Source organism: Grus americana, chromosome 14 (assembly GCF_028858705.1).
Source record: "Grus americana isolate bGruAme1 chromosome 14, bGruAme1.mat, whole genome shotgun sequence".
NCBI classification, from domain to species: domain Eukaryota; kingdom Metazoa; phylum Chordata; class Aves; order Gruiformes; family Gruidae; genus Grus; species Grus americana.
The window spans coordinates 4373786-4395367 of record NC_072865.1 but is presented as its reverse complement, the minus strand read 5'-3'; the positions used below and the strand labels follow the sequence as shown (position 1 = coordinate 4395367).

Genomic DNA, 21582 nt, shown 5'->3' with positions numbered 1-21582 from the left:
AGTATTTTTCCCCCTCCTGCAGAGTTGGTAACGTTTACAGAGAAGCTGTTTATAACAAACTTTTTGCTAAAGTATGCGAAAGACTGTCCATGCTATTTATAGGACTCAGCCTCCAGATGCCTTCCTGCTTTTCCTACGAACCAATAAAAACAATAAAATAAATAAATAAAAAAGATGCAAAGTTTGGTTAAACTCAAGAAACAGTTCAGGGAGGAGAGCGCTGAAGATGGGATGGTCCTGGGAAGACATCCAGCCTTCCAGACAGCCATGTCACGACACTGCTCACAAACTCTCCCGTTTCAAGGAGGCGTGATAGGTAAAACAGTTGCAAACTATATTAGGGGTTTTTTATGACTCTGTTGATTTTTCCAACCCCCATGCTGGCTGCCTGCCTCCGTGTCCTGTCCTTTGAACCTGCGCAGAGTAAATAGGTGTAACTACTGCGGCTCTGTGGGCAGGAGACGTGTCCCCAGGAGGGGCATTAGGTACGGGCAGGGAAAGACCCCCAGCCACCCTGCAGAGCAGCATGGGGAAGAGTCAGCTCGCTTGGGCTGAAAAAGGGGAAAAAAAGAAAAAGACAGAAACAGAAGTCATCGAAGCCTTAGAGGAAGAACTCCTTGTGAATTCAAAAGGTCCCCAAGACTTGGAGGTAAACACGCGGGCGGTAGTTTTTCTGAGGACGGATGCAGAAGGATGCGAACAGGGCTGTGACAACCTTGGCGCGCCCCAGCAGAGCTGCTGGAGGCACCGGGGGTTTCGCTGGAGCACCTGGAGCTTGGCCGGGGAGGAGGAACACGCTGACCGGGGCCTCAGAGGGGGCTGCCCTCTAGCAGAGACTTAATTTTATTCTATTTAAATCTAACTGACCAGAAGATTTCTCTTCTCTTCATTCCCTCTCTCCCAGCAGAAACATTTATTATGCTAATTGAAACGTTTAACCACCCGGGACCGTTGGCTGCAATCTCTCATCGTAGGCAGTTTTAACGTTTGCTTGGATCAGCACCCTGGGAATGGAGAAAGTGTTTCGCCCTTTCCTCTGCCCAGTTACCAAGTGCTTGCTCCTCTCTTCCTCGGCCCCAGCCCTGCCCCCTGCCCTTTTCCAAGTTGCAATGCATTAAAATAAAAGTATTAACGGTGCTTATCTGATGCACGGGAGCGAGAGATTGCGAGAGCGAGCTGGCAAGCAGCCAGCAGCTAATAGCAGCATAAAAGCAATTTGATGAAAAAAAAAAATTAACATGCTAATTGTTAGGCTGGAGAGGGTGCTGGGGACCATGTAGAAGGGGAGGGAAAAAAAAAAAAGACATTTTCTGATTACTCTAGATTTTAACAATAAAGGTCTGAGGAAGAAAGAAAGAAAGGTTTTCATGCAATTTTCTTCTTTTTGTCCCATTCTCTGCTACCCTCCCCCAGCTCAAAACCTCTAGCCAGAGCCTCAGGCACTCACAGGGATTTATCGGAAGATCTCTTCCTTTTTAGCATCGTGTCACTGCCAGATGCACCACGGGCTGCAGAGCCGGTCGGCACCACCACGCAGTTCTCCCCTTCCCACGGTAGCAAGTGACGCTGCGGTGGAGCTTCTGTTGGGGGGAAAAGTCATGTTTGACAGAACCCTGCACAGTCCAACCTCGCAGCTCGGCTGATCCGAGGGCAGAGGAGAGGTTTCCAAAGAACTGACACCCCCCCCCCCATTCCCGGGGAGGCTTTTCTGGTGTTTCTTTCTTAAACAAAGGGACATTGGTCAAATTTATTTTTATTTTTTTTTTAAATTTATTTTTCTCAAAGCAATTGAAAGGAGTGCCTGGAAAGCTGAAGCAGAAAAAGCTTAGCCTCTTAACATTGGCTCCGTGGCATGCCGTTAACTGGGATTAAGAAAGTCAACTAATGCTTCACAGCACCAGGATTTCAACAGCACGGAGCCTCCCGAGGCAGGGAACCGCGACGGCAAATTCAGCAGGATCTCAAAGCAGCAGCTGCCTCTCCCCGCAGATGCCGTTTAACCCCGGATTTGCGTGCATCCCACTTCTGAAAATCAGCTGGAAATCCATCGTGCCTTCCCTTCACGGACAGTGAGCGCTGCCAGCCAAAGCCTTGGCTCCTCTCTGCCCGGCTGCCGGCACCGGAGCTGGGTTAGGGAGAGCCCTTTCCCACGCAGGTGGAGGGGGGTCCCGGCAGACTCCCGGAGCTCCCAGCCCGTCCCCGCTGACCCACGGATGATCCAGCGCATTTCCCCAAAAGAGGCGTGCTGGGGGAACGAGGGCCAGGACACGAGGTACCTGTATCATTTTTGATTAATATTTGTGGATGAATGCTGTAAATATGAGCCAAGAAGATGTAAAAAAGTCGCTGAGCCATGCAAGTGAATTAATTTGCTTTTAGACAAAATGCGGCTGGTTTTCAGGCTTTTGCGAGCAGGAACATTATTCCTTTCCTATGCCAAAGACTGACTGCGTTTGCTCTCCTGCTTTACTTCTACTGTGGAGAACATTTAAGCAAGAACATGTATAGCGAATTGCTAAATTCAACCAGTGCCACCGAAGCTCACCTAATCATTCAGACCAACACGCCCTACCTGAGCGGCACACCGCGACCCGTGAGCTCCTCGGCTTTTTACATGTCGACAGCCAGGGTGTTAAAAGAAGGGGAAATAAATAAGCCAGACCTGGTGACTTACATCATTCTGTTTTTCTTTCTGCTCTTGACTGTGACACTCATTGTGCTCTTCATAAACTGCCAGCTGAAAAATTCTTTTTTTGCTACTCTCCCTTACGACAGATCGCTCAGAGAAGCGAGGAGCCCGTGGAGGACACAAGCTGTCTGACACGAGAGAGAAACTATGACTTACAACAGTAGCAGGCACCAGAAACCCTGTGCAATAAGGTGTTATTTCCATATGTCAGTGAACGGATTTGACCCTCTTTAAAGTAACAGGCTGCATCGCAGGAAACGATTGCTGAAAAATATGCTGTATGCAAATCGGAATAGCTGTAAATAAAGAGCTCTGTTATGAACTAAAGAGAGAATGCTTTAGAAAATTTATACAGTTTTGCGCAAAAAAAATTGCCCCGTGATTCCAGATTAAGGTCTATATGTATGCAAATGTCATCATCCACCCATTCAGTGTCCGTACAAGGATATTTGCATTAACGACAATCTCCGATTCGGGCATCTGGCAGAGCTTGTTACCCATGTTTATGAAACCATAGCATCAAATGTAAAAAACCCACAGTCTATTTACCTAATGGCTCCACGCTGAGGGTACGAGTTTACTTTCCAGACCCATTTCTCTCAACTGCTGCTGAAACTGCATGGTGATGCAGCAGGAGTCCTGCCAAGCAGGAGGAGAACACAAAAAATGCTTATTTAGACTTTTGACTGTGATTCTGTTAAGGGTGGTTTTGATGTTTTACTGCATCCTTGATCAGGTTTTAAGTTACCATTTATGTGAAACCCTAAATACCCAGGGAATTTGTTTTCAACTTTCTTAAGCTACAAAGGAAATTATTCGCCACAGCATGGAACCAAAATAATCAGGATGGGGAGAAGGAAGGAGAGAAAATAAATAGCATTAGTAGTATGTAAACTACTGAAAGGGGAGAGCAGAGTGCTCTGAGATCAGTACAAAAAAATAGATAACTTCGAAAAGCCATAAACCACAGTTTTCTGGGAGTAGTTGCTTTAACGCACAACATCCCCAACTCCTTGCTCTTCATATAAATCTGGCACAATTAGAAGCACGCTTTATCCGTAGGGCAACAGTTTGATTCAACATCGATCAGTGGCAAACCCCACCATTTTAAGCTATTAGCTATCTGATTTTGTTCTAAAAAGCTTCTGCTTAACCTTGTTAGCTGACATGCTATTTTAGAGGTGCCGTTTTCTAGGAAACTTGCAGTTACAGCACAATTCCAGATCAAACTGCACGAACCCCAGAACAGTATTTGGATTTCCCACAAGAAGTGGGCAAAGGGCTTTTTTTTTTTTTTTTTTAACCCCAGTGGCTCAACATACAAGTGAATTGCAGTTCTCCAGAAAGAGAGTCCTAAACCTTATTTTTGCTCCAATTTTTGTTAGTGCATCATCTATCAGAAGAATGGGGTTCAAGTGATGTCAGAAGCTGTGCCCCTAAAATCGTTCTTAACATGGCAGAGTACAGCAGAGGTGCTTTGTGTATATATGTACATAACTTATTTAATCCAAATGAGGATTTTACAATGCAATTACACACACGTACAGGCTTGCACTTGAACACAGACAAAACGTGTATATATGCGAGCCTGTTTGCAAGCTTTTTTTTTTTTTTTTTTTTACACAGAAACTGCACAGTTGACAACAGTTCCATGTCATCGTCTTGGTTACCATGTTTTATTATGCTCAAGTTAAACTACTATATAACAGGCTTAAATATTTCGTTCCTCGACAGGTGGCCAATTTTTACTTCCTCTGAACCAAATTTAACTGGTGTAATTCCAAGTAACTAATGTAGAAAGCAAGAATAAATTCAAGTGTGTTTATCTCAGTCCTTTTTGAATAAATCAAGTTTTATCAAATCAGGTATTTCTTATTTATTTTTAAGTAACAACAGCTTGTTTTCAGCTATCAGCCATAATGAGTTTGGGCTAAGAATTTCTACTGGCAAAAGCCTCAGAATCTGGTAGAGCACACGTTGCATTGCACCCTACTGTACTTTAGTTAAACGTTTAATAACAACCCTGGAATAATCCTATTTTTCCCCACAGCCCGATAGTTGGAGTAATTTCCCAGCAGAACCTGTCACGCTTTATTTAGTGGGAAAGCTTTTATGCATGCCATGTGTCGCTCCCATCAATACCCAGAATCACTTCCATTGCAGAAGAAGTTTCTATTGATGACATTTTAACCAATGCATGAAGCACATATACAGAAAACATCAGATATATTCTCTTTCATCAGGCCCAAAATTCAAGTTGACCATAAAAATCCACTTCCCGACCGCAGGCGTGCCAGGAGAGGGACCGACAGGCGTTTATTCACTTGCTGTAACTGGTTTATCAGGTGAACGACACACGCGGGGTCCCAAACGCATACCCCATCCCTTCCCTTCACCTTCTGCCAGTCACACTCCTGCTCCGACACAGATACACCATTCACTGTGTCCTTACAGCAAACCCCACTTTCTCAACGTGCCTTTCAAAAAAGCCTCTCGACGCTCACAGCCCTGCCGCAGCCTCCTGCCTGGCGGCGTCTCTGCAAGACAGGCTGGGGGTCCAAACGCTAAAATACAAAGAACGAGCGAAACACCAGAAATCTGGGATGTGACGCTGTGAGAAGTAGGGTGACCCCAGCTCAGAGAGGCTCTTAATTATACACGTTGCTTTCGAAGGATGAGTAGCTCCCGTAACGCTTTGTAGAGCATCCGTACACTTACTAGTGTTGTATTTCAGTCTGTTGGCTTTAATCTCAGTCCAGGACTGGTTCTGAACCCAGCTGCTCGAGGCGCTGGCACAGACGCTGCCCGCGGGGAGTTTGCTGCAGTGCTGGCACTGAGTAACCACGGAGGAGCCGCCAGCACGATGCTCCTCTGCAAGAGCACCCCAAAATTGGGAGCTCGCTCATCTCGTTGCTCTGCCTGAATACTGGGTCTGTTAACATTTTGGGGACCCAGCAGGACCCGTCTTCTCCCATTTCCCATCTGTAGGCTGGCTGTGGTGAGCTGTTCTATGGGCATTCACCCTCCTGCATTTCCCTTTCCCCCAAACAAAAATCCGGAGCCAAGCGTTTCCTACACCCCACACCACGCGGCCATCACAACTGGCGCCCGGAGAGGACTCATCCGTAGGACTCGCAAGTCTGTCAAACTACACAGCAAGGCGAAAGGCAACGAATAAATCCCAAAAGCTAAATATTTCACGTGTATTCGGGATGCCTCAGGCTGGTAAATGCCCTGGTGCTACATGGCAAAGCAGAAAGCAAAGCCGAGTTGCATGACCACGCTCTCCAAACCGGTGTCAAACCACAAGAGCCACAACAATTTGTAACTGCACTCGCTCTAATGAGTTTTCTTCTAGTAGCATCTTCAAAAGAAATGAAAAGCTCTTATCCCAGGACACCACTTCAAAACAGGAATCACCAAGATGAAGGCTCCTCTGCAGCTCAGCTTCCATTAAAAAAAGAAAAAGGCTGAGGACTTACATGAAACCATTAGCAAGCGCTAACAAGAGCAAGAGCTTAGTTGCACTCCTCCTGAGTTCCTTCTGTCCTTCCAAACTTACAAAGAGCTATTTGGAGAGTTTGGTTTAAATCCATTAATCCATACAGAAAGTCTCCTGTCCAAGTTACACACAGAGTCACATCGTCGGAAGGTTTTTTTCCTCCCCTCTCTCTCATCTTTGCTCTCCCGGCAACGTGAAGTTCCTCCCTGCGGGGCTGAGCGTTTGCCCCGGCAGTGCCTGTAGTCCCACCTGTGAGTAATCTCTGTGGACACAACCTGTTCACTCCCAAACTTCCACTTCTAGGTTTAACATAGCAAATTTACCTCTAATTTCTTACTGGAAACTTAAGGAGATTTTCTTCTCTAAAGAGCTTTTAGAGTGGGACCGTTCAGAGATCTCCCAGATCTCAGGACACGAGTCTCCATTTGGCTCTTACAGAAAACAGTCTATTTTGTGTATTTTGCATTGTCTCTCAAATTCCTCCAATCCAGCTCTAAAGCTGCAATCACCCACACAGCTCAGAGATTTCTCGAGAGGCTCATGAGTTTGCTGACAGCAGTTTCTATACCTAAGAGACTTCAGAACGTGAGATTTCGCAGGAACGACTGGATTCCACAGCACTTCTTATTTAGTCCTGGAAGTAACCGGGTTGTTTGCAATAGCAGACGTACAACTTGAAAAAGAGAATGGACAAAAGGTATTTATAAGGAATGGAAGAAAACTGCCCTTAGAATAAAAGGGTTGCTAATTTTAAAAGCTCTTTTTTTAATGTCTTATGGGGAAAAAAACCCCAAAAATAGGAGTCCTACAAGGAGCAGGAACACAGAAAGGGCAGAGATGACCCAACACCTTCCAATCCCCAGAACCTCACCCCCAAACCCCTCACCTCTCATCTCCAGGGGAGTGAAGTAGTTTTTACAGCATTTTGGCGGGGGGCAGGCGGGTGGTGATAACTAAGTCAGCTTATTTCTGAACAAAAGTTTGAATTCTATTTTCTTTTACAAGACTCGACTGAAAAAATTGAGACTTCCCATTAATTTGCTGATGTGTATAAAAACTACCTACTACTTTCTCTGCATTAGACTTTTTCCTTGCCTTAGCTGTCCTGCCTCGCCTGTAGCGGCAATGGGTGCTGAAGTGTTCCCACACCGCCACTGCGCCGCAGCCACCCCACCCTGGAGCAGCCGGGTAACTCGGGACGCTCCTTTGATGCCAACTTTGCCATCCCACACCCAAACCAACTCGTACCTCGAGCAGGAGCCAGGTGGGCTCCAGGTGACGTCCAGCAACGCAGCTGCCCCATGACCACCCTCCGGATGCGTTGCCTTACTGCTTCTCTTCCCTCCAGCGTAGCACCAGCAAGCACCATCCAAACAGCAATATGGAGCATTAATCAATTAAATACAGAACCGACCGGCCTGGCATGAACCCACTTTGCAGCTAGTCTGGCTTGTTAGCAGTTTCCCCAGTCACATACATTTAAGGGAAATATTGCGGTTAGCACAGTAGAAATTCTGGATAAAAGAGAATTAAACAATGTGCTTCTCTCATATGATTTTCTGTAGATCTGTGTCTTCAGTTCTTGCACTAAAATGAATAAAAACTTTGAGTGCTCTTCTAGACCAGAGCTCCTTCACCGGAGACGTTCACACAGATCTGCTCGCTGCGGCATTGCCCAACAGCAACCGCTTGCTCTAAATCAGGTGTGAGCGTGGTATTCCGAAAACAGGAGGCTGTTGTTGATGCTGGCTTCTTGCCATCCTTGGAAGAGCAGATGATTAAATCATCACTCCAGCACAAACTTAAGGTAGTACTAAAAAAACAAATTTTTTTATATATATATATATATATATATATATAAAATCTTGCCAGGCAAGATATCTCTGCTGGGATAGATTTCCTGCCTCCAGATTTTCAGAATGCACTTTCAGATTGATTTTTCCGTCATTTCAGTGTTATATGTTGTTGGTGGCTGCAATATTTATTTTTTACCGGACTCCCACCTGCCCTACAACCACGTTCACCAGCTGATGAAACAGCGGCCTCAGGCTTACCTTTACAAGCACAGAACAGGAGGATTAAGACAATCCCAAACCAGACCTTCCCTCAGGTTTGCACTCAACTAGAGCTAAAAAAAGTTTGCTTGCAGAAATATTTGTACAGCACGCTCAAACACGTGGCCCAGTAAAGCAGTTAACACGAACAGTATATTCAAAAAGAATTTGATGCAAACTGCCTGGAAATTGTAAAATACTAAAGCACCTATCACAGGGCTATTGTACATGTTTGTGCTGCTAGTGAGGTTTGCTCCCTCTTAACGTGAACATACCACTAGAACTCCACCAGCTAGAGGCTTCTGATTCAGTACCTTGATGTTTTCCTTTGACTGTGCTGGACTTCAGGGACCTCCCAGGATGGTTTTAGAGGAAAATACTGCTAAATATAGAAACCTAGGGCAAAGAAAAAGCCAGACTGTGTGTTTTAGTCTACTGGACCAAATGGCTGGCACATACTCGAGGCATGACACGCCACTTTCCCCGGCACGTCTGAAAACCTGGGCAAGCAGTTTGGCAACAGAAATATTCTGCCAAGAATGGAGGTGTCCTACACACTCCCCATGAAGAGTTACGTGGCCATGGCTACACAAGCACACAGTCCTCCTCACCTGGGTGGGGGACAACACACAACAGGAGGCAAAAGGAAGAGATACTTTAACATCATGTTTCTTATGAGGCTAAAAGACCCTTGTTCCAACTTCCAGGAGTTGGAAAATCATCAACATCGGAACTGACCATCTGGGAGAAGCAGCAAGACATCAGGACTCAAAGAGTATTGTCCTTTCAGTGGCTTTGGTGAGGGTTTTGTGCTGTAGGGGTAATTTTTTCCTAAAATTTAGTTTCTATTTTGACTTCTGCTGTTCCCACAGCACAATAGGAAGTCTGGGGACAGCTGCTAGACAGCTCGCCCAAGCCTCATACCTCCACTCAACAGCTTGCGTAGGCTTTGTTTTTCAGTCTAGGTAAGCTACTTTCCAGCATGCAGCTTTCTCCCAATCTGCTATTAAATTTGAAAGTGGTTGGAGTGAGAATTCACACTACAGAGCTACAGACCTTTGCTGTGCCTGCATGATAAAAAAACACAAGATGACATTTCTTTACTTCAAAGTTTACACACAGATAATCATTCCCCTTAGCTTTGGATATCTGTGTGGAATGGTACCAATCCAAAGTGCTAAGGCTAACTGACTACAAAACGCTCATCAGCAGAAGCCAATTCTCTCCCCAATACTAATTGAGCATTAAGATGATGTGGTATCTAAAAACATCTAGATGTAACTGAGTATTTGACAATTCACAGGTCTTTGGGACTTTTTACAAATGCCCCAGTGTACACAGAAGATAGCTGCTCTGCATCCTTAGTCAGAAGATTAACAGTGATTAAGATTTCAAGGGAAACTAGAGCCAGTATCATCACTGACTGTAGTCCAGTTATTTTTTTTTATGCTAGCAGTGTCTGGAAAACACACATTCTAAATCATATAGGCCAAAACACTGAATTTGGCAAGGTATCGTGGGAATGCTGATTCCATTTAACAAGTGCTTACTTCAGGAAAGCTATTTGGAAAAGCCTGATTTAGTGCACTGACTTGACACTCCCAATCACCAATATCGTCTGACCAGCGTATCTACAGTAAAAGTAATTTCCCAAGTTATCCTCACTTCTATGAAATGTTTTTTCTAGATAAGTAGGATTTCTTGGGATGGTGTCAGAGAAGACACAGTCCTTGGCTACAACAGGGCAGGGAGCACTCCAGGACAAGAAAGGCAGATTTTCCTTGGCAGGTGTAGGACACCCAACATTTAATTACTTTAAATGCCAGTGAGAGATTTGCTTTTTACATAGCAATGAACAGAAGTAGCCTCTGACTCATTTAAAACACAATGCAGGTTGGAGTGGGGGTGGAAGTGTATTTTGCCCAAAGCTTTTTTGCTTCTGAAAAAAAATGTAAATGAACAATTTCACTTTTACTTTGGCTAGCTACTCACAGAGATGTAATTACCAACTGTTGCTATACCTCTGAATTCCACAGAAAGACTAGTAAGATTGACAACAACTCTTCAATTCTATAAAATGATGACTTAAAACTTTAAACAACCAAAATTTTTTTCATTTGTTTTTTACTTCTATAGAAACCTACTAATACAAGTCCATATAAAGTTTCTGGAAATCCAACAAGCCACTGTACCAATTTGTTACTCACAAATTAGACTGTATCATCTAGGTAATACTATCATAGTAAATCTTCTGGGAACTTTACATGGCAATCGATTTGGAAGCAAGAACATGAAAACAGTAGCAGGAGATAAAAAAAAATTACTAAGTGATTGGATGCTCCTTCATGTAGTGCAGTTGCACAGAGGAAAAAAACTTACTGTTACTGAGAAGATGAGAGAACTTCACAGAGTATTACTGCAAGGTGGCAGTCTGCTAGCCAAATTAAATCCCAAAGCAGGAAGCACAGACAAGATCAAACAGTATCACTTCTGATTCAGTTTTATGCTAAATAAATAATTTTTCCTTTCTGTAGTTCTTATATGGATATCCCTATGGAATTGCGATTCAGTACCTTTGTACTCACCCTACCAAAAAAAGGGAATTCTTCTAATTTGTGCACACCCCCAATTACTACTTCAGCCTCTTATTTCTGTAGTATTTTGGCAAACAGGTTTTCTTCCCATCAATCTTAAAAAATAAGGCTAATAGACAGTAAAAGAACAGCTTACTACTCCTAAATTTCCATTTTATTGGAACAGTACTGGAGTTTCAAGAGATACTCAGCAGCCTTCATTTCCACGAAAAGGCTTATCGGTCACCAGTTTAAAGCTCTACACATTCAGACACAATGCCGGTTGTTTAAAAACGTTATTGTCAGCCACAATGATAAAGAAAAAAAAACCAACCACCCCCAACACAATAATCAAAGCGTTGCTGAAGTCTGACAGATACAGGAGTTTTGTACTACTGATTTAAACGTCTTTGTAAATACCAACAAATTGATACTGTTTTGGCTGGCTGCATTCTGCAAGAAGAAAAAAGAACTCTTAAATAGGTTAAGGAAATAATTCAGTCTGCTTCGGAGGGCACTGCAGCTTTTGCGTTACCAAAAAGCTGTAATTTTAAAAATACTTTTCTATGAGATCACATTTGTAGGAGGAGGAATACGTACATGGTAAGGCATCAGCAGTGAGAGTTACAAGAAGTCATAAAACAACCCTTGTAAACAAACATTTGAGACATACTGAGTTACAGATAAAGGAAATCAGATAAATCTGTGGGTTTTTTTGTTTTGTTTATTGAAATATGAGCAGCAGTATGCAAAAAAATATCTTTAAAAACATAACATAGCAAAACCTAATAATTTTAAAATTAATAAAAAGATGTTTAGAGTTAAATGAAAAAACTCATTGCTAGAACTGTGTTTCCTACAATGTAAACAAAAGCATAAAGGTTATGCTTGCAACAAACACAGAAGCAGGTTTATGGAGCAGCACAATAAAGCAACATTATGTTGTAATTTGATGGTTTGGTCTATTGATTTGAATTCAGAATGGGTTACTTTCCTAAACAGAAACTTCACAACTTAAAAGTTAGTCACGTATTTGTCTTTCGAAGCAAAACATTTAGAAAGTGTTTTGGTTTGTTGTTTGTTTTTCTAAAAAACATCACTAGCAACACTTTGGGCAACTAAAATAAAACAGTATCCTGAAAAAAAAAATATTATTTCAAACTAGGGAGAAAGCCCGACACATTTTAACATTCTCTAGACTTACACTGCAAGAGTATCTGCCTGAGAATTGATAACTTTCACATTGCAAAACTGTGAGAGGGGGAAAAACACAGCTTCAAGCAAAAACCAAATAATTTCAATACTGAAACAATTCTATACCAAATCATAACGCATGGGCTGTTTCCTCATTCTTTTGATTAATGGGCTGTTCCGTTAGACTCGTCTCTTGTCGGTCAGTCACACTAGAAAGTTTTTTTTGGTCCTATAGATACTATAGCCCAAAGTCATCCCTTCATGTACAACTACTTCATGCCTAATGCAGTAAATGAACGTAATACTTACACAAGGCACTGGATTGACTGCCAGCAAGACTGAAGTCCTCTAAGGAGAAATATCCAAGCTACTATCTTATCTCAAGTGACTACAAAAGCAAACCCAGAAAGAACCTCAGTATCTGCGTGTTCTAGGCTCTTTGCTGGTACTGCCAAAGCCATTAGTTAATGCTGTGGTTGGTGCAAAGTAGAAAGATGCCCCACAAGAAGAAAATACCTACACTAGAAAAGTTTCCGCTGAAGACTAACATTCAGTCGAAGCTGGGCTACACTGGAAAGGATCCATCTTCCACTACCACACTACTGGCTGATTTAATTTCTCCATCCCTCCATCTAGATCCAGAAGCAACTTATGCACAACTATGCTGCAACAGAAGCAGCACTCTCCGCTATCGCTATACTTAAATCATCATTAGAGTCAAACAGTTCTCCAGACAATCCACCCGTGCACTGATATCTGAATTTTCTATCAGAAGCACAGATGAACTACATGCGATTAGGAACGCCATGAACCAGTAGGACACAAAATTTGCTAACTAGAAAGCTGTCAAAAAGTCCTACTTAAAATTAGAACATCGACAAATCTTACTGGGTCTGCTCCTATAAGCCCACCCTGGTGAAGTAAGCATTCACAAGGATATCCTGCATATACTACAGTTCAAGAATATGTACACAAAGCAGAAAAATGCCAGAGCACCTCAGTACTTAATGACAGCATCAGAAGTGGGTTAACAGGACATTATTGCAGAAATTATGGTTCAGTGCATGGGTAGCCATCTAACCACAATACTAGCACTAAGCACCAGCTCTGGCTCATGAACACCCACTTCAGCACTCATTCTTGAGTCATCTAGATGGCCACATCTAAACATACAAGTGAAGAGAGATGAAGCCAGGTGAAAAACATTTTGGATAAAGTAAAATCTTGTACCTACAACTGAGATCTTTCTTTAATCCAATGTGCCATGACATTTATTATAAAAGCTAGTCAAGAAAAAAAAATCCTGTAGTGTCAAATATACATATTCAGCAACTCAAAAGTCAGGCCTGGGGAGAAGAAAATAGAAGCCTGATCCTGTGGCCAACTGACTTCACATCTTATTCAATCAAAAGAACCATCTGATGGCTGCAGTTGTAAAGAATGAAAGAGAAGACCCCAAAGGTGAGCGGCAAATAACGTTATTCTCCTCCTCCTGAAGATGCACTTATTTGTTTTTAAACACACTTGAGAAACTGCTTAAAAAAACCAAACCAAAAAAAAAAAAAAAAAAACAGAACACCAAGTAATACAGAAATTCCTGTACAAGAGAACATTAGAGTTCTGCAGAAGTGTTACAGTTTATTCCTTTAAGGCATTTCATAAGAAACATTTTAATGACACGTAAACAATTTTATTCCTTTAAGATCATTTGTCACTTAGGTACCATATGATGCATGATTTCCACATTTGAGCAGAAACTGCCATTCAATAGAAGACACAAGAACTTGAGTAAGCAATCAATGTCTCAGGATTGCAGTAATTAACTGCAACACATCATTTCAGAAGAATTTGCATTTTAGAGTTTTCAGCCTCTCCCCCAAACACTGAACCCTTTTCTGAAGAGGTGTTCAGAAAAGAGAAAAAAAGAGGGTAAGAAGTTAAAAAATACAATAGGTCTTTTTCTGCATGCAAAGAACTTCTGTATATAATTCACTTCTAATTCTCTTAGAATTTTCTTTCAGTCTCCTTTTTAATTATTTAAAGGGAGAAGTATGCATACATTATTTAATTGATTTCTTTTAGTGTTTAGTACAGTGTTTAAATTCTCTACTTAGTAATACAACAGCACAGGCAACAGGATTCCTTCCATGTCAGAGAGAAATTTCATCATCATATTAGTGCAGTCCTTCAATCCCATAAAGCTGCCAACTACAGTTACGAGTCTTCTGACTGAACACCTGCCATCGGGGCAGGATCAAGACCACTGTTTCATGTAGGCTACAAAGAAGTGATTACTTTTGGTCATTACCAACAGGTCTGTATTAAATTACATGATCTGGAAGTAAAAGCTTCTGCATTCGGTTACTAACTTGCTAAGCCACTCACAGTCTTCAAAGAGACTCAAACTCATACTGAAAGTGAATTAAATACAGTGTAATCACTAATACTGCATAATGTCTACGGAGGGAGTAAAAGGCCTAACAGATCAATTCCAGACAGGTAAAATAAACAGCTAGAACACCAGAAAGAAAACAAAAAACTTATTCCTTCCAAAAAGTAGTAAGCACTGCCATTTACAAATAGTAGTGTTTATGTTAAAATAGAGAAGGGTACCTAAAAAGAGAGAGCCTTGGCAACCAAATCCAAACGGCATGAGTGTAAATCAAAGCAAAACAAGAATTACTACTCCAGAAACGTGCAAGATGTTTACCTTGTATCAATTACTATTTAAAATGGTGGTTAAAAGAGATATTACAAAACTGAAGTGGGAAAAGGCTAAGAACTGCTATTCTGCATTAATATACAGTGTGTTTATGACAGCATTTTCCAATAGACAATACAAGTGTTTTTACACCACTCCAATATTTGTAAAAATTATATTTCATGTGTACACTTAAAAAAATCACATTGTTCAATCTGAGGCAAATTAGCCGTAAAAGTGTAATTTTGCTTATGACAGATATCAACCTTAAGATGTTAAACAACTACACTAAAAATACAGCTTGCAAGCTGGAGCTGCACATGTTCAAACAGTTTCATAAATGTTAAAAAAATCCCAAACTATGATATGTGTTTATTTTCTGAAGTCAGTCTTCATAATTCTCGTCCCTACAGGACAAAGAGAAAAAAATTTTCCAGTTAAGACATACGCCTGTTTAAGTTCTACTTGAAGAAGGGGAAAAGTGTTCTGAATTTTTCAATAGACTTTTTTTCCCTTAGGGCTCAACTGTCACTTAAGCATCACAAGAACAAATTGAAATGTAAAACTGATTAGCTATACACAATGGAATTGGTCACAAAGGGATTTAAAAACAAAAAGTTAAACCGTAAGATCCATTCTCCATATAGCTCACAGTATCCACACTGGAAGTTTCTCTAGAATTATAATAAGTTCTCTAAAAATAAGGCTGAAGATAGAATTTCAGCACTATGAAACAGATGAGATGGGATTAAGAGGAGAACCCATTTGTGTAAGTACTTTATCCAGCCACTGGAGGGGCCCATGAAGATGAATTTCTATCCAGCACGGGGTGCTCGTGACATCTTGTCGGTGATATTCAGCTCCCCAGCCCTATAAAAATGAACAAAATGTTATCCATCAAGTGGAGAACATGCTTGTCTTTCAAAATAACTGTAGTAACAAGGAACAGGAAATCATGTTTTCAGATACTTATCTGAAGGTAACTCACAATCTAGCAATGGCTCTTATCTAAAGGAAAAAAATGTGAGGTTGGGAAGGAGTGGGAGGGAAGCCGCACGTGGAAGCCTGAATTAAATCTTGTCTGCTACAGGCTTGGAGTGACTACACAAGCTCCTCCTTGGAGCACAATGCTGACTCGAGAATGACTCCTGTCTATGGTCGCATCTCTCTGCTATTTCTCCCTCCTGCTTCCTATCCTCCATGCTCTCAAACTGAGCAATATTTATCATAATTGACAAAACAAACAAGACTTCTTTTGGACAAGATGCAAAAAAATCCTAGAAGGTCCAAGTCTAGACCCCACACTAAATCAGAAACGCACAACATCTTCATTGAACAATGTTGAGAAAACACTACTGTGAGAATAACAGCACAGTTTGACTTCATAAACTCAAATCATGTCTTTTTTTCCATAATCAATTTTTTAAAAAAACAGTATTAACATATTTGAAGAAGTTGCAATTTTTTCTGCAATCACTTATGCTCCTCTCTACTCACAGTCTTTTTTAGTGGTCTTGTAGTTCACTTTGTCCCTTTGAATTTAGAGCATGAGCTCAAACCTCCTTTAATAAAATTATAGCAACCACAGTGATCAAATCCCTGTCCTGAATACTGAAGTAACTAAATATATAGCCAACATTCGATACAGCAATCTGTGCTTTTCCTTTCTTGATTCAATTTCCCTCTCCCCAAATGAACCATTTTCAAAATACTTGTCATTAAGAACCACCACGTCAGGTCAGAATAGCTTTGCTACATTGTTACAGTGCTAATGTAATTACCACTGAATACCCAAATCCCCAATAAATTTGAACGCCCCCAAAATAATTTGTTTACCTTTACAAAACTCATTCGAATGGTGCACATTTTGGTGAGCTCATACACTGCTTCAAATCCATGGTTGACAGACTGAGCTAAGAGCTGAGCAAACTCCTGATTGTTAAAAATTTTCAGACTGCATCCACTAGGAATCTTGCATACAGTTGTTGGATGAAAGCCATGGTGGTAGTTGCAGTTCCTGCTCTGTACAAATATGCTGCTATCACTTAAACACTCAGCATAGACTTCCCCACCAACATAGTAGAGATGAACTCCTTGAAAACAAGGATAAAAAACATTTCAAGTTACTTTTTTCCAGAAATACAGTACCTAATAAAACTCTCTCTAAATTAGAGACAAAGTAAATTTTCTGTTTGAGGAGCTTTTCAGAAAAGCTCTTTTGCCCACACTGTAACGTGCTAATTTCAAAATACAGTAGGCTTCATTATACATCAGCCACTAGATGTCCTTCTCTCATCAATTACAGAATAGAATGAAAAAAATACTTCCACACATCAACAGTTACTTCAAGCTATTTTCCTAGAGAACTTATGTGGATTTTAAAACTCCAGTTTATAAAACTGGTAGCTTCTGCCTATGGCAATTCCACCAGAAATAAAAGTGTCCTGGGAGAAGGAGCAGTGATAGACTTGAATGAGAAAGTATATCCATAGTCTGCTCTGATTGTCAATGTATTTTATCAAGCAAAAGCAGAGGTAAGTCCAATTAGTTGCACAACTTAAATACCATCAAGGCTTTGCAGACCTTAAAATCAAAGCCCCTAGATTTATCACAACTGCCTGGATTCAGCTATGCACATAGATGCTTCCCTCCCTTTATGTTCAGAAGCCTTTGTAACACTATGTCTGACTAAAAATCAATATATTAAAGTTGCTGATCCTTTTGGTATCCAAACACTGATTCTCACCACTACTTCAGCTGAGATTCTCATTTTCCTTCTCCCTGATCTTCCCCCTTTCCCCCACCCACCACTGTTATATTTATATGGTTGGGATACAATTCCGCTTGGCAAGTCTTCCTTGCAACACACTGAGAATCCACTCCAGACTATCCCGTGGTTTGCCAGATGAGGCTGCAGCAAGTCAGCAGATGCAAGTTAATCTTTCAGACAGCAGCAACTGTTGTGAACATTGCTAAATCCACTCGGGACTAAGGTAAGATGAAGGTTATGCAGAGGAACCAGTGGCTTCATCAACAATAAGCAGCTGTCAGAATACATTTTCACAACACACACCTATTTATTTAAAAAGACAGGGACCACCACTTGCTAGCTAACTTCTGGGTAAAGACCTTCTGAGATATCTCTGAAGAGGGGAGTTGGATAATATAACAGTCTGAAAAGAACACAGATACTTCTAATTGTGCATTGGATTATTTTTGAAGCCACTTATGCTTGCAATGCAATGCTTCTACAGAAAAAAAAACTTAGCAGATAGAATTGGGTAGTTTTAAGGAGCCAAAAAACCAAGACCTTCCAAACAAAAATCATAAATAAATAGTATTTTATCCCAAAACATTCTTAATTGTTCTCAACTGCTACCATAATGTTTTAGTTTAATAATTAGTATTAGAGATGTAGACATTTTAAAGCTCACTGCAGTCAATACTATTCTACAACATGACGTTGTATCCTTGCTACATTTCTGACGTTAGGCAGATGTGCAAGATTTCTACACCAGTACCATTGCAAGGGGTAAGCCAAACCAAAAGAACCTAACAAACCACCCAGGCCCCAGAAAGCAGATGTTCCCCTTTATAACATCAGATTTTTCTTGGACAACAGCATCGCAACAACAAGTTTCCAATAAATATTAATATAACTCATGCTCTCCAGATTATCTGCAAAAATTTGCCATATTTATAGTAGTTTCTAATTTAAAAAACTGTTAAAGTATAGGATAGGTTTTGAAGATATATTACAAGCAACAGTGACTTTGATCAAACAAAACTCAAGATCAGCTGTACGAAATTATCTTAGGTGTTACAAAGGCCTCTAGATATGTACGACAGAAACAGGGTTCTCTTCTCAGGACTTAGTTACAAAAAAAGAAGATACTCAGAAAAGGAGTAGCATGTTTTAAGATAATCCAAGCGCATTCCATCAAAGATGAAAATCGTGCACCTATATGTGCTATCAGCCAAACAGTACGGGAAAACTAGAAGATCTTGCAAAACCTGCTGTCTCCAGGAATCCCTCCCACACACATACACACCCCATGGATTCACTCAGACAAATGAGCCCTTGCAGTTTTGCATTAGCACTTCAAAGTCATCCAAGATAGACAGCAGCGTAATACCTTGCATGAACAACAAAATAAAATAACAGAGACTATCAGAACTCCTGCAACATGTTTCTTGGTACTGAAACACAAAATTCTACAAACAGACTATCATTAACCGTAACAAACAAGCCCCTATGACAATATAGTTTGGTAAGGAAGAGGTAATATTTAAGTTGAAATAAAAACAAGGACTTAGCTTCTTAATCACGCGTAACACAACTAAGCTTTACCTTTTCCAATATGTCGTCTAGTGTTCTCAATTGTTGAGTTGCGATTAACATTTGAGAGCAAACCTAAGCAGAACCTGTTTTTATTATTGGAGGGATCTGTAAACCCATCTACTAAGACGCTTGTAGAAGATGCATGAAAAGCCTCGCCAACACGATTATTTAATTCATAATACACAATCGAACACCAGTGTTTGGGTTCTTCATAGGCAACGGGCTGAACATCTGAAAATAAGCAAAATGGAAATACCAGTTTACATTAAGCATTAAAATATTAAAGTGTAAAGCAGGCCTTCTAAAATATCAACAGATAACTGTTGAGTAAGCTTTTAGTTATGATGGGCAAGAACTGTGCTGATTAAGATCTTAATGATCTTCACTTTCATGCATTTTAGCTAGTCCAGTGATTTTAAAATTATTTTCCTATTTTAAGTCTGAAACAAAAAAACTACACGAGAATTATAAATGATGCCGATATCAGGTGAAACATTATTCTTCTGTCCACTTTTACCAATTATAACTTTTTTTTGGGGGGGGGACTCCCATTTTCAGAGCTTCTGTGCATATACAATTCCAACAGCAGGCAAAGGTAGCAGAAAAGACTAACTCTGAGAAATTAAAAACGTTCAACTTTTTGTAAGCCATACTATGCACCTGAGGCTTTAAAAGCAAGAGATGCAAAGAAGCAAGACAAATTTTATTTCTCAATTCCGTTACAGCCCCAATTTGCCTTGGAGGACTGCTTCCACTTATCAACAAGGTTTACTGTGCCATTTGAAGTTACTCATTCAATTTTGTCACGAGTTGTAATAAGCCAAATTATGTCAATTTTACACCATACTATACAACTTACCTCTGGTAGATATATTTGGCATGATTTGAGGGATCATTGTATTGCTTGTGTCCATAGACTGAGAATTATCCTGCCCCATTTGATCATCAGGGGGCATATATGCCGGAGGTGGAGTATCAGCTACAAACATGAAAAAATAAGAACAAACAAGAATAAACCTCAACAATTTAGAATATTTATTCATTCTACAGTTGTAAACACACAAAATACACTCTTGAACAAGGAGACATTAAAACATTTGGACCCATTTTCAAAGTAACCTGAAGACAACCCAGCCAGCTGTCTTTACTGTAAACTCCTTCAACAGTTGGATTCTTACCTATGGGACTAATAACAAGACTGGACACTTGAGAAAAACTAAGAGATGTGCTTTTTTCTTTTTGCCTTTTTTTTTTTCCTTTAACTGCACTCCTACAGCTGGACAAGACGACTATAGTTCCCACTCTTTGCACACAGCCATTAGCTTTCTTGCCTACTGTCTTCTCCACATTTAATAAGAACATAGTAGAAGAAATAACTTTATTTGCCGTAGCATAGCGAAGGCCTAAACCGGGAGGGGGGCGGGGGGGGTTGCTGCTTCTGTAGGCTGAGTTCATTATAAAAGCTTGGATCTCTGCATCCTTCCACGCAGCACAGTAGTCAGGGTACCAACCCGCTATTATCCCCCATTTCAGGAATTCCCTCCCGACACCATTAATGCATCCATCCCAGTGATCACCATACTTATCCAAGAGGGATACCCCACTCTTTTTGCAGCACTGGGCAACCAGAAAGAACAAAGGTGAGGCCACTGAGCTACTGGGAAAATAAATTCTTTAATCTACTAACTTCTTGACTTTAGAAGCCACACCAATAACCAGAGTCGATAAGGCTTCTTTTCTTTGCCCCTATTGTTGTTTTTTCCCCTATTTTCATTCAAATTGGTTAAGTTCCTATCAAAAACTTGCCTTTTTTTTTTCCAGTTAAATACCACATGTAAGTGTCTTTATTCAGAGAAAGACATCAATAAACTTCTTGCTCAGACTCTTAAATCTGCTTTTTCGTTGCTAGATATTCTTCTAAAGTATGCATCAGTTATTCTACACCGAAGCTGTGCAAAATAACTCACTACCACTGTATCCCTGACAAAAAACCTTTGGAAAAATGAAACCGTAACAACTAACTCTGGTGACAAAACCAGGAAGAAAATCCCCTAAAATGCAAATGGAAAAGCAATTTATTGCAAGTATCACAAATTCCTGAGGTAGTAAATCACAACAGTATGTGACACTACAATTATTTTTATTAATTTGACTTTTAGGCAGTACTTACCCGGTAGCTGAAACGGACTGGATGGTCCAGAGCTAGCTGGGGAGCTTGGGTAAGTGCTGCTGGCTGGAGAAGGTGGATAGGGACTGTTTGGTGAAATGGAAAATGGAGTGCTGTTGGGTTGCTGGAAAGAATCTGGAAATGTCGCATTGTGTGGCATATGTGGTTCATTGTGGCTTAGGTTCCTGAACTGAACTAGTAGACTGTGCTGTGGATTGAATTCACTATGTCTAGGCACTAACACTGGAGGTAGAACTGAAAAAAACAAACAAAACACAGGGAAACTTAGATTAAAAACTGAGATAGAAAGAAAGAGATATAAATAATGCGCTCATGGCAATTTCAACACTTGGAGCAGAA

At 40.8% G+C, this 21582-nt stretch overlaps 2 protein-coding genes across 3 annotated transcripts in view; one reads left to right on the top strand and one right to left on the bottom strand.

The window, feature by feature from the left end:
• Positions 1–423: 423 nt before the first annotated feature.
• Positions 424–4550, top strand: SMIM32 (small integral membrane protein 32). Its single transcript, XM_054841662.1, has 2 exons — positions 424–649; positions 1414–4550. The coding sequence occupies exon 2, from the start codon at positions 2501–2503 to the stop codon at positions 2819–2821; it is 321 nt and encodes a 106-aa protein (XP_054697637.1). The 5' UTR covers positions 424–649; positions 1414–2500; the 3' UTR covers positions 2822–4550.
• Positions 4551–11524: 6974 nt separating this feature from the next.
• Positions 11525–21582, bottom strand: part of SMAD5 (SMAD family member 5) — a 29824-nt gene continuing 19766 nt past the window's right edge. For both annotated transcript variants that reach the window (XM_054841726.1, XM_054841727.1), the window contains exons 3-7: positions 21226–21477; positions 19915–20034; positions 19065–19286; positions 16550–16806; positions 11525–15583 (exon numbers count right to left, since the gene is read on the bottom strand). In XM_054841726.1, the coding sequence (XP_054697701.1) occupies positions 15440–15583; positions 16550–16806; positions 19065–19286; positions 19915–20034; positions 21226–21477 (995 nt within the window). In that variant the 3' untranslated portion in view covers positions 11525–15439. The remainder of the gene's footprint in view (positions 15584–16549; positions 16807–19064; positions 19287–19914; positions 20035–21225; positions 21478–21582) is intronic.